Genomic DNA, 18,199 nt, shown 5'->3' with positions numbered 1-18,199 from the left:
AGCCTCATCTTAATATTTTTAGATGGCATCTCCAGAGTGGTAAATGTGCTATCAGATACTCACTGAGATCTTATCAGTCATAACAAATGAAGACACTCACTTTGCACCAGCAGCCTGAGAACGTCACTGTACTGGTCAGGGAACTGGTAGAGTAGAAGGTGAGTCCAGTGCTTACAGAAAAGATTAAAAGGCATCAAGATATCTTCATCTGGTTCAAGGCCCCAGGCAGTAAGTGCCAAGTGAATGGACTCCAGAAGCCTGGTACGATCAGACAGAGGAGGTTTAGTGGCGTTTAACCATTGCTTAACATCGAACTAAAAAAGAAACAGAAACAAGAAGCAGTTTTATTTACATTAGAAAATTAGATGAAGCAGAGAGGTCTGTGCATATTTAAAAATCAAAAACAATCTTGCAGTTACCTGTCTACAAACATGGAAACTCGAATGTACACACAAGTACATGACTGAATATAACTGATGGGAACCATGATGCCACCATCTCTATCGATTCTCTGAGCTGAGGTCATGTCCTCAGCTCAACAGCCTTCTTTTGAAATATAAAATCTTATTTGGGATTGGGTAGGGACATGGTCAGAAGCAGAGCACTCACCTTGAATGTTCACAGCCCTGGTTTGACACCTCACATTGCAAAAATACAAAACCAAAACAAAAAACCACCCATTGACTAACCATTCACTATGGTTTACAATTCCATTCTATTTCTGAAAATTCCATACATTTCTGTCTTTTTATAAGTGTCCTCTCTGAGACCTCATCAGAGTTTCGGAGCTGTCCTTCATCTGTTAGTGTCAGAACCAAGTGGCCACTTTATGGACCTTATTTAACAGTCACTTTTTCAGTGGCATTAGTTACCTACCTAAATTTATAACATTCAGACTGACAGAATCTTCCAGTGTTCCATACCATAAAAATATATTCACCTGTTATAGACTGGGCTCAGTCTCTTTGCCCTAAAAAATGCCAGGGTCCCATTGCTTCATAAATGTCACAGAAGCGTAACTGAAGGTGCTGACATTCTCGACTGGTTAAGTCACTGCCTTGCTCGGACAGTCTTCTATTCAGACGAGGATAAGGGAAGCTTATTTAGAGCAGGCTTATCCAAAATATGAGTCTGACATACAATAACTCACAGATCAAACAATGTAGGAGCAAATTCAAGATACATTTAAAAGGATTATTAAATTCCTCTTAGGAATATTTCATGACTGTACTAAGTTTTTAGAGAAAGCTTGGGCCAGGAGTGGTGGCGCACGCCTTTAATCCCAGCACTCGGGAGGCAGAAGCAGGTGGATCTCTCTGAGTTTGAGGCCAGCCTGGTCTACAGAGCGAGATCCAGAACAACCAGGGCTACACAGAGAAACCTTTCTCAAAAAAGAAAACAAAACAAAAACAAAGCTTGGGAAGCTGTGCTTTGGAAAGTCACACTCTGTCGAGTAAGACTGTCTCTACAGTACAGCCAGTGCCCTGCCCACCAAGGGGAGGCTGTAAGGTCCGCTATTCAAAGACCTGCAATGTGGAAAGGGCCTCTTGTCAGGGGAAGCAACAGTCATTTCTGATTTTTCCCAGGAGGAATCATTAGTACCTTGGTGAGCAGCATGAAAATCATATCACTGTTGTCCTCACTTAGAAACTTCACCACTTTCTCATACAGCTGGATGAACTCAGCCGGCGTAGCATTGGGAGTGAAGAAAGGGGAGAGCAGAGAGCAGAGACGCCTGTTCTTCAGAATGGTCTGCAGCACCTTCCTGCATTCCGATTTAGTGCCGCTGATAAACACCTGGGGACATAAAAGGGGAACTGTCACTCAATTTCCCCTCTGCTTTTCTTTCTTTCTTTCTTTCTTTTTTTTTTTTTTTTTTTTTTGGTTTTTCGAGACAGGGTTTCTCTGTGTAGCTTTGAGCCTTTCCTGGAACTCACTTGGTAGCCCAGGCTGGCCTCGAACTCACAGAGATCCGCCTGCCTCTGCCTCCTGAGTGCTGGGATTAAAGGCGTGCGCCACCACCGCCCAGCCCCTCTGCTTTTCTTAAGCAGGCAATCTTCAAAGGTACTAAATAAGGTAAAATAATTTCTGTAAATGAAAATATAAAATCAGAAGATATCTAAAATCATGCACTTTTAATCCTAAAACTAGGGAGGCAGAGGCAGGCAGATCTCTGTGAGTTCGAGGCCAGCCTGGGCTACAGAGTGAGATCCAGAACAGGACACCAAAACTACATAGAGAAACCCTGTCTCAAAAAAAAAAGGAAACAGCCTGGTCAACATAATGAGTTCCAGGACAACCAGAGCTACAAAGTGCAACCCCCATCTCAAATAATAATAAATGAATTAATGTGGTTCAAAGGCTAAGACACACTAGAATCTCAGTGATTCTCTAAGCAATCTCAGGGTCAGGAAGGCTTTTCTAAGATGATCATAACAAAAATAATAGGCAGGGCTCATGGGTATGACTATTTTAAAATTTCAGCTTCAGTGAACTACAAAGAATCATAAAGTATAAAAAAAAGAATTAGAAAAATATATTGCTCTCCAAATGCTATGTTAATAACCATCCAAAGAACTCTTTCAATCAAATTAAAACCCCAAAAACGTACAAAGGAAAATAAAATAATCACCAACACACACACACACACACACACACACACACACACACACACACACACACACACACACACGAAAGCAATACGAATTTTGAAAGTGATGGCATTCCACTTCCCTTATCAGATTAGCCAAATTTTAAGGGTCAATCCCCAGTACCATAAACTTCAAATACACATTTACATCAAATTCCTTTGATACAGCAATCACATTTTCAGAAAAGAATACTAAAGAAAATATTGTAAGAATAATTATTTCAGTCTTACTGTAGAAAAAAGAGAGAAAGAAACATACCAAACTAACTACCCAAAAAGTATGAGCATAATACCTTACAGCATGTCTTTATCATGGAACAGACATTTGACATGAGAGGCAGACCTTACTGGCAAAGGGAAATTAGAAGATATGCTTAAGTGCACAGGAGATAAGTTAGCACGTGCCTGTCTGAAGTGTCTGTGTAAGTACCCATGTGGAGATAAAATGACAGAGCATGATTACAACTCAAATCACGGCCATAGTTCTACTACCCCCAGGTGTTTCGAATCTCGAGAACATTTGCTTGTTTTTTGTTTTCTACACTGTACGGTTCATAATAAGCACTTATTAGCCGTATGGTGAGAAGAGAAGTTCTTAGGAGAAAACGGATCATCGGCTGGTGACACAGCTCAGTGGTGGAGTGCCTGCCTAGCGCAGGCAGGGCCCTGAGTTAAAACCACGGGAAAACAGAAACAACAGCAACAAGCAGCTCTATCTGGTTGGCATCCCCACTTATGGGGACCCAAGTGATCAACTAAATTTGGATGAAAATATGTGGCCAGGGTTGATATTCTTCAAACAAGTGGATTTCCTTTATAACATCTATAAATCTGCAGGGATACTTTGCCTTTGCCCTATTAAAACAGATAAATAGATGGTGGCAGACACAGCACCTGGGAGGCAGCAGCAGTCGGAGAGGGCAGCACTGAACCCTGCCAGAAGCCCTGGCTCATTTCTCGGCCCCAACACCCACAGGGGCATACTTCAGGGGAGTTGCTTCATCTTTCAGAGGCCAGTTGCTTCTTTTTTAAAATTTTTACAGCAATACTGGGGATTGAACTTAAGGTCTCTCATGCATGCTATAGTCCCTACTTTTTTTTGCTTGTTTAACTTTTTGAGACAAGGTCCTACTAAGTTGCCCAGGTTGGCCTTGAACTCATTCTGTAGCCTAGGCAGGCCTTGAACTTGGGTCCTAAGTAACTGAGATTACAGGCTATGCCACTCGAATCCATTCCACTTGATCATTTTCAAGACAGGAATGGTATCAACTATACAGAGTCCACATGAGGACAAACTTTAAAAATTAATTAGAAGCTATTTTACAAATGATAAAGGAACTTGAGCAATGTTATTGTTAGTGATACTAACAACCTATGCCAAAATCTGATGTCCCCCTAGTTTTTCAGATATGAATCATTTAATTTCTCTTGTAGGAGAAGCAACATTCTATACCAAAAATTCTACCAGTGTCACAGGAAGCCAACCATTCTCCAGGGGCTTCTGACTGTATTAGTCAGTTTCCTGGGGATTCACTGTGTGAGCATGTGGCTGACAGCTGGGAATGGTCTTACCTGTCCCAAGATCTCGATACAGGACGTGAAGAACTGCCTCGTAGGAGGATGGCGCTGGGTCTCTTCGCTGACATAGTCCACAACAGTAAAGAAGAGGCTGATGCCAATCTTCTGAACCCCAGGCGTAGGCTGCAACTTATAAGCATTCACTAAAGCCCTGTGGGGAAATATGAACACAATATTTGTTTATAGTAAATAATCCATAGCCTCAACTGTCTCTGTTTTTCTCACTCCTCAGGCAATATTTGTAAGAGTCTTCAGAGCCCTATGCAAATAACCCTTTAAAAATACACATGTGATAAATGTGTATCTGTCAACTACCCAAAATTCACTTTTGATACATAGTAATGATTTTATATGCCCCTCTGGAAAATAAAAGTCAGCTGTTATTATAAGAGCCAATTAGCATTCTGGCACTTATTAAAGTTTTTCATATATTGTATGTAATTCATAGTTCCTTGACTTTTGTATTCCTTACATTTTTAAACACAAGAATGTGATCTCTTTACATTTTAAAGTTCACAATATGCCTGAGGGTGAGATGGGCACCAGGCACACAAGCAGCACAAGTACCTATGTGCAGGAAAAACTCTAATACACAGAAAACAAACAAGTTACAACTGCTTTCCTAAGACTTTCTTCTAGTGCTCACTTCTAGTGCCTTCCCAGGGATGAAAACACCAGCCTGCAGCTAACCTGATCCTTCCCAGTCTGCTGCAGGGATCAGTGGCTTGCCGTGATGTGGAGTCATCTTAAGCTAACTTCCTCTCCCAAGCTTGGCCAGCCGGCTTTAGGAAAGGTGAATATATGCCAGGAGCTCTCAAAGAAAATCACAAGGTCATATGAAGTTACTAAGTACACTCGGAAGTCCTCATCCCTGGAAGTGACTGGGTGAACTTCATTCTAGAATCTTAGCTTCCCAGGTGAGGACGACTGGAGTGTAAAACGGAAGCAGTAAATCCCCCACCACTGAGTTCCCATGCCCTATCATCGTTCAAGGGTCTGCAAACTTGTTTCTAAAAGGCCAGCCTGATAGGAAATACTTTATGCTTGTGGGCCCTAAAGCAGCATCATGAACAGTGGATTCTGTTGTTGAAGCTTGTACGTCAGAGCCACTGTGAGCACAGAAATGGCTATGCTCCAGTCGAACCATCTGTAAGGACCCAGTTTGCTGTTTGCATACTACCTGACTGTGGGGGGAGGGGAAGGGCTATGGATGACTACTCTCAACAAAGCTGATGTGAAACGGGAGTCACCAGGACTTACGTGATCAGGTTTTCTGCATGCACAGCGGCTTCCACAACGTTAAGTGCAGGAGGCTGGGCAGCTTCTGCTTGGAACTGCCTTACTTCTTTTTGCAGAACGTGAATCTGCTGGCTTACTGCTTCATTCTTATACATCCCTTCAAACTAATAAGAATTCAAGGAGTCAGCAGGCGTTTTAAGTTGTTATTGTTTGTTTTTGGTTTTTTGTTGTTTTGTTTTGAGATGGTCTTACTTTGTGGCCTTAAACTCATGGCAATCCTCCTGCCTCAGCCTTCCAAGTGCTAGGACTAGAGGTACGATCTACCACATCTAGCCCTCAACAGTCTTGTTTTCCCCTAATACTTCCAGAACAAGTGTTTTATTATAAGCACACTGGCATATGATAAAGAGATTATTATTATAGTCAATAATACAATTTAATTCAAAACTTGATTGAATGTAAAATGAATGGGAAACTATGTTTAAAACAAAACAAAACAAAACTACTCATGAATTATTCTAGGCTTAATCCAGAAGCAGAGGATCATGAGTTCAGGGCCAGCCTGTGCTACACAGAGACCCTGACTCTTTTTTTTGTTTGTTTGTTTTTGAGACAGTCAAAAATAACTGTGTAGCCTTGGAGCCCTTCCTGGAACTCACTCTGTAACCCAGGCTGGCCTCAAACTCACAAAGACCTGCCTGCCTCTGCCCCTGCCTCCCACGTGCTGGGATTAAAGGCGTGTACTACCGCCGCCCAGCTCGAGCTGACTCTTAAAAAAACAAAAACAAAACAAAGCAGGGTGAGGGACGCAGCTCACAGAGGCGAGAGTACTCACCCGTGTGCACCAGGCTCTCGGTTACTCAGGCCCCATCCGTAGAGTGGGGCAGCTATGAAAGGACTCGGGTTTGTTTGGCTGGGTTTTATTTATTTAATGAAGAGTCAAATTTAAATCAAATAGAATTTTTCTTCTTTTGTGCGTGTGTTTGTTTTTTGGAGATAAAGTCCTACACAATTCAGGCTGGCTTAAAACTCACTATTTAGCCAAGAAGGACTTGAATTCCTCCTAATTCTCTTGCCTCCACCTCCCAAGTGTTTGGACTTCATACCTGTGCCACTACACCTGGCTTAAAGGCATTTTCTTATAAAAATACCAAAAGTTGTAGCTATATATTAACCTATAAACTGATATGATGATGAACTAACTTATAAATGATTAAAAATATTTGACAAAACATTCTCTTTCTTTTATATTTCAAATGTTCTGATGAGGCTCTTCCTTTCCCTTTGTCTTCTTTTGGAGGGAGACAGGGCAGAAGGACGAGACAGGGACAGAGCCTCATACAGTTCAGGATTCAACATGCTCTCCAGGATCCAATTAACCAGAGGCATATACTGCAATTAATTAATAGCATGTTCCAGAGGAATGCCAGCCTCTTTAAAGAATTAGATCCATGGAGGTCTGGGGAGATGGCTTAGTTGATCAGATCTTGTCACACAGCATGAGGACCGACCTGAGTGCAAACCCTAGTACCCGAGCGTAGCACGGTGGTATGTGCAGACAGACCCCTGGGTCCCTCCCAGTCAGCTAACTCAGCCTGCGTAGTAAGCCTCGCCAGTGAGAGACCCTGTCTCAGAGGAGGAAGGCAGATGACACTTGAGGTTGTCCTCGTACACATGCACATACAAAAAGAGAACTAGATCTACGCAGAAGTGACCAGTTTCTGATGCCATCATCTCCCTGGCCACGATTTTTCTCCTTACACTTCAAAAACAAGTTCTGACTGACTCTAACATCCTCAGGCAGGCCCTTTAAGTGTTTCACTTTGTGCCAGGAAATGAGAATTACACACAATTCCTCAGAAGCTGCACTCACTCACGCCATTCTCTCCATGATGTAGCACCATTGTTTACCTAGAACACATAAAGTCCTGGGTTGGACCTCCAGCACAGAATAAACTGGACATAGTGGTGCACACCTGTGGGCAGAGGGCCAGCTCCAGCAAAGGCCCTGGAGCCAGACAGGCCATGCAGAGCCCCTGAGCTGCAACTGATGGACCACAGGACCTTCTAGCCCCCATGCAGAATGGGGCGAAGCACAGTAGAGCAGGCTGCCCAGCCCCTCCAGCCTTCTTCAGGAGTAGGCACACCAGCTCCAAGTGACACTCTGCTTGTCTCCCTTGAGTCACAGTGATTCCAAGAACTTGGGGACTGGGCATTTTTCCTTTCTGAGTTGTTCCTTGAGGACTGGCCTTGCTGACTCCGAGACTCTCCTCTCCTGCCCTCCACCTGTGGATTTCCACCTGTGGCCTTCACGGATCGTCCCCACCTACCTCTCCCTGGTGCCAGGTAACCTTCTCCTCTCTGGAACTCTGCTGCCTTATATCCTCTGACCTACGCACACCACACAGAGGGCCCACTGCGGCGCTCCATTCCCCCTGCCACCCCAAGACTGCCCTCACTCCTCTGCGTCCCTCGCTTGGGAACATCTCTTTGCCTCTCTGCACTGTTCATTTCTTCTGTGTTTTCTGCCAAGACTTGACCATCTGCTACATACATCCTGCCCAACCCTACTGCACCTCTGGCTTCCCAGCAGCCCACTCAAGGACAGTGGCACTGAGACTGGCGACTGCTGGCTGCCCTCCACTCCCAGGCTGGAGACCCCCACAACCCTGGGCCACAGTCAGGAGGTTTCCACTTCTCTGTCCTGGCATCTTTTTCTTTTACTCTCTTGGTGGGTGGTGGGCAGTGGGCACTGGGAAAGGAGACTATTTTGGAAACAACTGGCCAACTGATTAGTTCCTGGTAAGCTGGTCTGACTCTTAGTAAAGATGTGAAAAATAAGAATTAATGGAGCTTTTTGAAAAGTCCATCGAAAGTCTACCCTTCAAACATTATGTCTTCCCTACCTGAGGTAGCTGCTAACACAGCCTTTCTAACTGACAGTGGTTTTGTCTGTGCACTTTTGGTATTCGTTTTAGGAAATGAATAGATGCATAGGATATCCTAGGTCCAGGATGCACCACAAAGATAAATATGAGGTCACTTTCTTGTTGGTGTCAGTGGCTTCTAACTAGAAAAATTCTGTATCACAAGTACTGATAGCAAAATGTCTTCAGGAAATGCTCCAAACTGGGCATCCTGGCCCAACTTCAAGGCCACAACTGTTAGACCAGATGGTCACTGCAGAGACAAGCCTATCTAACCACAAAAAAGAATATCCTGTGTTCTTTTTTAATGGTTATTGCTTTGTTTGGTATGTGTGTATGTATATGGTATGGACATACATATGTATGTTCACACGGTGTATGAGTCACACAGATGCAGTGTACATGCATGTGGAGACCAGCTTTTGATGTCAGGTGTCGCCCTATATCACCCTCCACTTCATACACTGGGACAAGGTCTCCCACTTGAACCCAAAACTTGCTACCCAGCTTGCCCTGGGGCTGCCTTCCAAGCACTGAGAATAGGAGCAGGCTGCTACATCTGCCTTGCATTGACATGGAGCTAGGGATCTGAACTCTGGTCCACATGAGTGCACAGCAAATGCTTTACCCACTGAGCCATCTTCCCAGGAGGTAAAGCATTTGCCTTTGGAGCCTTTTATTCTAGACTTCACATTTGTGTGCCCCACACAGATCATTACTTCAGTGGCGGAGAAGAAAATTTTAAGTACTCAACTGTGAAGTGAGTGGTGCCTCTGTCGACTTTTATATCTGTCACAGAGCATGGATGAAAACATCCTTGAGCACAGTATTGCTCAAGATTACAGTTTGAAAGGTCATCTTCAAAAGCTTCTTCATCACTAATGAAAAAGATCACTGTGAATGGAATTTCTGTCAGCTACTATGTGCAAGAGAATCCGACACCGTTCAGCCCGACCAGGTCACTGACAAACAGTGAACATGCACTTAGCTGGCTGACAGCTGCGCATACTTCCATCCAGCCTGACGTCCAAAACGGGAACAAACAGTCAGCACCTAGCCACTGGAGTGCCATGCTACAGTAAGAAGCCCATTTTTCTATTAAATTTGAACTAATAAGATGGGGGTAGAGGAGTTTTAAAAAGGAAAGTCAGAAACACACACACGTTATGACAGCTGCTGGGGTTGAAGGACAATGAGCAGAGGGAAGGTTTTTAGTCAACTATCAGGAGCTGCGACAGAAGAGCGCAGTGCAGTCAGAACAGGGAGCAGGGGCAATGACCCCAAGGGACCCTAATGGAAGGTCACTGTTCAGGCTGAACTTATCCTGTACGCACAGCTGAGAATGCTGAAAGGAGCAGAACATCTGGAAGGTGGGGTTTTAAATCCTTCATTCGCTCTGTGTCCTCATCCATCTAAACCTCCTCTGTGTATGCAGGGCCCAGAAGAAGCCTTCAGCTACCATGGCAATGATTATATACCCTATGTGAATACTGTAAATATAATTCATCAACTTATTTAAATGAGGCCCTCATAAATGCTACATTTAAAGTCTTGAAGGGCAATGGTCCTGCCTGTTTCACACAGTGCATCTCTGAGTATACATATTTTTTTTTACTATCACAATAACTTTGTTATATCGGACTTACCAATGTGGCATTAAAGTCTTCACACTTTCCCACCACTGCTGAAAGACTCTTTTCTTACTAAGAATAGGTATGAGAAAGACTGGAAGACTCCAGCTCCTAACACCAAGAAACTGGAGAAAATAGATCAAAGCAGCATGCGGGGCCCCTCCATTTGAGTCATTTTAATGAGACAAAGAAAAAGCTGGACAAAGCAAGTCCTTTCACAAGGTTTTACAAAATGGGAGGCCCTCAGTGGGTCTTTTCCACCTTTTATTTCTAGGAATGGAAAATTGTTCACTTGAAAATAAATCAATCCTGGGTCTAGCAAACATGCCCTACAATACCAACTACAACAAAAAGAATCGTTCATAAATCACTCCATTTCCTCAGGGAATATCACTGAATGATGAAAGACTGCTGCTGGGACTGGAGACCACAGAAGAAACACGTCTCACTTCTCATAAAACACATTCCACTTCTGAATACTCCAAATAAGTTATACAAGTTCAAAGACCTGCAGACAGCTGGAAAATCCAGAAAATTTTTAAGAAAATGAGGTAATATGAAATCTTTATAAATGAACCATTAAAAATTATATTGGTAAAATTCACTGTAGAATGATTTTCCCATGAAACTAACATTTAGGAACTGATCCCCAACAAAATGTTCAGTTAAGATCATGGATTCTATAGTGACTCAGACTCAGATAGAAAGCAAGAGATGTGCTTGTTTAAAGTGAGCCTTACTGTCATTACCAACGCCCTCAGAACACACTGCTCGTCTTCAAAAAGGAGAGCTGAAGCAGTTAAAACAAAATGGGTGCCTGGCAATACTGAATGTGCAAAGCACAGGTCCTGAATGAGGTGGGTACGAGGGCTGGAGACACAGCTTGGTGATAAAGCACCTGCCCATGTATAAGGTACTGGGTTCAATCCTCAGCAACATAAAAAAAAAACTGACCTTTGATGGCTGCCTGATGATTTCTAACAATGCAGCTGTGAGACCTGGAATGTCTGTTAGTAAATGTAAACCTGTTTCTCTAACTCATCTTCATTCTGTAAAAGTTAAGTGGGATACTGTAAGCAAAGCGCCTCAGAGAATTCCAGTGTATAAGGGACATGAAGGACTCTAACAGGTTGGAAAAGGCAGTGGTATCATACAATGCAACATCCCTTCTGCTCTTCAAGAATGAGCACTAAGGAGAAACCTGCATTCAAGTGCAAAGGTCAGTTGAGGTTTGTACTCTAAACATTAAGATGCTTAAATAGACCAAAAAGTAACCATAAGGAAAGAATGACTACAACTTACTAGGAAAAAGTTTCAATGTCCATATCATTCACAGCCAAACACTATCCACAGAGTTCCTGAAACACTGAAGAATGTACCACGAAGTTTATAACCTACAGCTTCCTACAAACACACCCTGACCATGGAACACTGACAACACAAACACAAATAGGACAATGTCCCTCATCTCCTGTGACTCAAACCCTACGAACAGCTATAAAATTAACAACAACAACAACAGCAGCACACAGCATCATTAACAGAACCTGACAAGCCATAAGCCAGTGGCTTTCGCTGATTTACTCCAGGTATCTACCACGCACTGGAAGGTGCCCTAGACGATCTAGATAGATGACATATGCATGAGTAAAAAAACTATTCCCACAGAACTCTGGCAGGGAAAAAAAAGGAAAGTGTAGACAACACATTGAGTACAAGCTGCCATGAGAGGAAGGGGTTGTCAGTCTGACCAGAAGAGACTTCTCAAATGCAGCTCCACCATGAGTGTGGAGGCTAGGACAGGAACATGGAGGACAGACACAGCAGAGTCAGGGAGGGGAACAGTGTGACCACATGTATATCAGAGAGCGGATAAAATCTAAGTGGCTAAAAACAGACTGCTTGAGAAGAGGTCTAGAGTTTTCAAAGGCGATTCCTCACCTATAAAAAGATTTTTTTAAAAATTTTTAAAAAGCAGGTTACGGAGGGCTGTTGGACACTGGAGAGCCACTGTGGGTTTAAAGTCTGGAAATGCAGTCAGAACTGAGACTAGAGAGATGAATGGTGAAAGAATGGACAGTAGAGAGGGCTGTAGGCAGAAGGCCGAGCATGGCAGCTCAGCAGGCCTGTGGTGGGCTACTGGAAGGCAGCAGTAATAAAAACAAAGAGAAGGAAATCACTTTAAATCAGTTCCACGGGCCAAACCAATGTTTGGAAAGGAACAAGGCAGGAAATGTGGCACAGGAAGTGTGGTGTGGGGTGGAGTATGGGGAAGGGATGACAACATGGCCAGACTTTCCTCTTGGAGACCAGGTAGGAGGACAGCAGGAAGAACAGGCTTGGAGGGTAGAATTAGATCAGTGTGGGACCTGCCAGGTTATCTAGAAGTGGGCAGGTAGACATCTCGATGTGGAACTGGAAGGGAATCCTTGACTAGGCTCATCAGTATGCCCAAACTTCATGACTGTGGATTTCCATTTTATTCTAGAACCTTGCTCTTAGCTGTTAATGAGTACTCAAGAAAAATAATTTTATCTTCAATTCCTAAAAATATCAGCCAGCAAGTACTATGTAGAGACAATTAGGAACGGTTATTTAACTATCAAAAATAAATTATTTTCAAGTCTCAGACTACAAAGTTGTTTGCTATCTGCATGCTTTAATTCCCTGGCACATCTGCATTATCAGGCAAATTTGCCACTGTAGACAATAAGTTGTCACAGGAGCCCTGAAGGGAAATTCTCCACTTCTTGGTTTTCCCAAACCGAACTACAGTCAGGCCACTAGTGTGCAACCAGCAGAAGACTAAAACTTGCTTTAAGAGAACTCGAGTATTTCTCATGAGGTTATGGCCACAGAGTAACTTTCCCAAGTCTTAACACAAACGCCTCCGCCCTTTCTCCTTTCTTGTGTGCGCTTTCCCACAACCTCCCCTCTTCTCTTCTCTCTTGAGGCAAGCTCTTCTTCCATAGCTTAGGCTGGCTTCAAACGCTCAGTGCTCCGGCCTCAGCCTCTCAAGTGCTGGGATTACAGACATGTGCACTGCACCTGGCTTCCTCTGAACCCTGCCCCTTCCTCCCCAACCTTTCTTCATTCTAGGGAAGCCTCTGCCCTCTTTTATTAAAATATTAGCAACTGCCATTCTTCTGAGAAAAGAAGGCACACATGTGCATAACTTCCCTTCAGTGGAAAGTTACTTTGAAGGTATTTTTAGAAGGGATTCCTTTTCATCTCAAAATTAACAAAACACCAATTTACAAAAGAAATTTCAATTCAGGGGTTCAGATATAAAAGACTATGATCAGGGCTAAGCTCTGCTCCTCCTGGTGCTACCCACTGCCAGACTCTGGAGTTCACAGGCCAGGGCAAGGGACTTATGCCTTTCACCCCAGCACTCAGGAGCAGAGGCAGGTGGATCTCTGTGAGTCTAAGGCCAGCCTGGTCTACAGAATGGATTCCAGGACAGCCATGGCTACATAGTGAGACCCTGTCTCAAAAAATAAAAACAAACAAAAAACAAACAAAACCTCGAGCTTAGTAATACAACACCTCCCTTTTATTGTGACCAGCTACATCTCTACTTCCTCCTGTCCTGTCCAACTCCACCCTAGGCTAATGGCTTTTCTCCCAGCTTCACAACTTCAGTGAATGACCTTTCATTTAAAGACCTCTACCAGTCGGTCAGCATTGATAATTGAGGGGAAACTCACCGAAGGAAAACTAACTTTTGGAAGACTTTTTGGAGTCTGACCTGCCTCAGTACAAGGTGAGAACATCAACTGAAGTTGTCTTGACTTACAAGTCAATCCTTTACCATTAGATGCATAGAATATAAACAAAAATCTGAAATAAACTTCAAAGGTCTGAAAAACACAGAAGTCTAACAGGGTATTTTAGAAAAGGTATTTTAGAGGACGCAGTGTTCCACAGAAAGCTATATAGAATAAACTAGTAAGGGGTGGGGATTTCTAAAAGATAATCAAGGATGAGCAAATAAATGACTCAATTGCTCACAGCTAACAAAAAGTACTATTGTGCCAATGTAGTCAGGCAGCAGGCAGGCCTATCTCCAAACGTCCCTCCTCCAGCTCAGGAAATACTGCTGAGTTCATCTGTACAGGGGAGGGGTACCCCCACTATATGGGAAAATCAAGATAATCAAATAAGTTACATAAAATGTTTAGACAGAGTCAGGTTTGAACTAAGTGCTACATAGGCTAGCTTAGGCTCAGTTTCCATTCTGCTCTAAGGATATCTCAGAACCAACTTCTGTCTGTAGTTGCTGTAACGAGATGACAGGCAGATGGATTTTTTAGACAGATTGCAACATATCTCATTTACCTCCTGGCAAGCTCTGCTTCCCACACTCGTCCTCAGTAGCTGCCTGTTGCCCACACCAGCAGGTTCAGCCTTCCCCATGGGACCCTGGCCACTAGTCCCCAGAGCAGCTGACATTGACTGCTCTAACTGGGCCTCCACAGCAGCACAGAAAGCCATTCTATTATTTCTTCTAACTATACCCAAAACACTACCATCAAATCTTAGGAGGAACTATTTAAGCATCCTGGGAACCTTCCAAATGATTTTCCTTTTTGGAATTCCTCATTGAGTACCTTCTTGCAGGCCACACCTGTCACAGAATGTTCTGGAGCTACATTTGCACCAAAATAAGCCCTTTTGTTAGCTGTGGGAAATTGAGGACAACTTATTTTGCTCTCTGTGTATTTTCACTCTCCCTAAAACTCTAAAACTGTTTTGGGACACAGGACACATGTTCTCCTTCTATGGATCTTTCTCAGCAAAATGCCAATGTAAGAGACTCCATTAAAGTTCTCTAGATTATGAAGAAATGAACACTCTCACCTGGACTGTCACGACTGCTGCTCCTTGGCACTTCTTCCCAGCACTGCCTCTGCACTCCAAATGCAGGGTGGTCTGCTCTTCTCGGTTAACGTACTGTTTGGGCATGGTCTCCAACAGCTCGCCGTCCAGGGCAACCTGCTGAGACTCTCGGAGAGCGGCAGTTCTGAAAAGCAACCCATGTGAGAAAACAAAGTCAAGGAAGGTCATATAAGAAGTGATCAAGGGGTTGGGACTAGAGAGATGGCTTAGCACTCAAGAGTACCAGCTGGTCTTCCAGAGGACCTAGGCACAATACTCAGCATCAATACCCAGCATCCTCATGGCAGCTCACAACCTACTGCAACTTCTGGTCCAATACCCCATTACCAAGGAGAGAGGGTCGTAGCATGTCAATAATATATTGGCAGGCAATTACTCATGTATGCATATAATATATAAGCATCAAATGCCTGAATCAAATATATCCAAAGAAAACTGTCAATAAAAGAAATGATTCACAGGGGATTTGTAAAACTAAGCTTGTTTGCTGTTAATAAAACAGTCTTGCCCATATATACTCAAGAGTACAATTAAGAACCAAACCCTAAACAGTTGATTATTCTGTATGTATCATGTGAACTCCAAGTGACTTCCCTACCCCTTGACCAAATACCTATGTCAATTTACTAAAAACAGAGGTGGAGAGCAAAGCAATGATACAAGAATGTAAACTTCATGTTGCCCTCTTCGAATACCATCTTTCCAGTATCAGATAATTTTCTGAGAGAAATCATAAAATGTCTCAGGCAGAACTACTTACCTCAGAAACAACCCCCCAGGAAATACGTGAGATTGATAGTATGAGAGTACCACAGTTTGAAATTAAAAAACCTGCCAGCTGGGCAGTGGTGGTGCACGCCTTTAATCCCAGCACTCGGGAGGCAGAGCCAGGAGGATCTTTGTGAGTTCGAGGCCAGCCTGGTCTACAGAGCGAGATCAGGAAAGGCACAAAGCTACACAGAGAAACCCTGTCTCAAAAAACAAACAAACAAAAAAAAACCCTGTCACAGGGACTGGAGAGATGGCTCAGTAAAGCAGGTACTGTGCTTCCACAGCACCCAAGTTTGGGTCCTAGCACCCATTTCCTATGGCTCACACTGCCTGTAACTCCAGCTGCAGGGGATTCAACATTTCTGGCATGCTTGTGCTCATATGCTCATTCCCACACACTGAAACACACACAGACATGAAACAGAAAAAAACTGGCTTGTCACGACTCAGTTGAGTAAGCGACCTGGACTAGTGGACTAGTGGACTAGTGGACTAGTGGGTTAGTGGACTAGTGGACTAGTGGACTAGGGCAGTGTGAGAATGCTGAGGAGGACGCCAACCCAGACCTAAATCATCACAGCTGACAACGCAGCAAGCAGGAAGTCTGATCCGCAAGGCCTCGTGGTCTTACCTGGCATGCTGCTGCAACAGGTTCAGGTCTGTGCACATCAGCTGGGTGGTGTCCTTCTGACTCAACAGCACGGCGGAGGAAATGAGAGGCACAGGAGGCCTCACGGGGTGCAGAACAAGAGGAGGATGGGGGGCCTCGTGCTTCCGTAAGTTACTTAGAACCCTTTCTTTAGCTGAAAGAAAAGCCATATTTACTCAGAAATGGGTACCAAGGGGTGGTAATACACTAAATAGATACAAAGCCCTGGTATATTACTCTGATAAAGACTGTTAGAGATTTTTCAGAATAGTTCCTTAGGCAAAGGGAGCCTAAACGGATGGTTAAACTTATGTTTCTTTTGAGTTTTGAGTAAGTCCCCACAAGCCCACTAATAGGCTACGAGGATTCCTATATCAGGAGCATGACTGGAAGGACAGATCAGTCTATCAACAGTGCGACCTGAGTCCAACACAGAGAACCTACATCAAAACAAAGGACTGGGCCCAGTGGCTCACATCTGTAGTCCCAGGGATGGCAAGGCAGAAACAGCTAGATCCCTGGCACTTGCTAGCCAGCCAGGCTGGCCTATTCAGTGAGCTCCAGGCCAACAGGAGACTTGTCTCAAAAAGCAAGGTTCAAAGACTCACACTCAAGACTGACCTCTGCTTCTACATGTGTACATGAACACTAACACACACATGCACACTCTTGACCCCTCCCCTGCACATACAGAATTTATCATCTACTGGTTAAAGAGCAAAGGCTCACGGTCTTAAACAACTACTCTAGACAGTCTTGCATGACACGCTAGCTTGAACTCCATGTTAGCATGTGGTGATCTACTGAGCAGATTTAAGCAGCTAGCCTCTGGGTAATGAACGGGGTCAGTTCAGAGGTACGTAGTTAAATACCACTATCCTGAGAAATACGTGAGAAGGGACTGGGCATTACGGAACAGAGCAGAAAAAAAATCTGAGATTCCATCAAATTTTAAACAGGAGAGCGGAAAGTGTGAGGAATGAAACATTCATAAAGTCCTGTACAGCCTACACTTACACAGTCAGACAGTGAGCACGACTTACTCATAAAACGACTTAAGAGTCCAAATAAGCAGCAGTGACGTGCTCTGAAAGAAAACTAACGGTGTTGGAAGCGTACAGCTCTGCAGTGATCGCACGGTCTCAGGCTGACTCATCAAACCGAAATGCTTCCACTCCTCATAGAAAGCTCATACAAATTCCCACTTCCCTCTCTTCACCACACTACACACAAACCACCAGCAGTAAGTGGGGAACTGAAGAACATGAAGACTGACGCTGTCACCTCCCAATCCCTTTCACTTCGACAGAAAAGAAAGGGAAAGGTCAAGGGAACTTCAAGTCAGTACGTCATCAACAAAACCTTAAGGGACTGCTGTGAATTTACAGTTTTGTTCCAAATATAACAGTGAATTTTCTATTCTTGTTGAAAAGTAAAAATAAAGTCAATAGCCATGATTTGCATAATGACATTTGTATTGCATGCACCCCAAACAGATGGAATTAGCATTCCAAAAAGGTCAAGAGTAGCACTGAGTTTATAGCTTGTATTGTTCCACTAAAACTAACATTGCTTGCACAGATTTGGTAAAGTTGGAGATTTACCATTTGATAAGATTTGTGACATCACAGGTTATGACGTTAAGAGAAAAACTAGGGCTCTTTCAAATCCACTGTAACTTATCATAAAAGAAAAATCAAGGATAACACATACTCATATATTATTATCATCACCATCATCCTCATTATTATTATCTACTGCTGGTTTAGAGACAGGATCTCACTCTGTAGTCCTGGCTGGCCTGCAACTCTATATAGACCAAGCTGGTCTCAAACTCACACAGACCCATCTG

The 18,199-nt window shown here is 43.5% G+C and overlaps 1 protein-coding gene across 1 annotated transcript in view; it reads right to left on the bottom strand.

Annotated features, from left to right (window-relative positions):
* Epg5 (ectopic P-granules autophagy protein 5 homolog) overlaps positions 1–18,199 on the bottom strand; it is a 96,889-nt gene that overhangs the window by 24,589 nt on the left and 54,101 nt on the right. The window contains exons 25-30 of the mRNA XM_028872037.2: positions 16,330–16,501; positions 14,889–15,051; positions 5,489–5,631; positions 4,223–4,379; positions 1,603–1,797; positions 101–314 (exon numbers count right to left, since the gene is read on the bottom strand). Coding sequence (XP_028727870.1) covers positions 101–314; positions 1,603–1,797; positions 4,223–4,379; positions 5,489–5,631; positions 14,889–15,051; positions 16,330–16,501 — 1,044 coding nt within the window. The remainder of the gene's footprint in view (positions 1–100; positions 315–1,602; positions 1,798–4,222; positions 4,380–5,488; positions 5,632–14,888; positions 15,052–16,329; positions 16,502–18,199) is intronic.

The sequence above is a fragment of the Peromyscus leucopus genome, chromosome 19, assembly GCF_004664715.2.
Source record: "Peromyscus leucopus breed LL Stock chromosome 19, UCI_PerLeu_2.1, whole genome shotgun sequence".
Lineage (NCBI taxonomy): Eukaryota > Metazoa > Chordata > Mammalia > Rodentia > Cricetidae > Peromyscus > Peromyscus leucopus.
The sequence above is the reverse complement of the archived record's forward strand: the minus strand, read 5'-3'. Positions and strand labels throughout refer to the sequence as shown.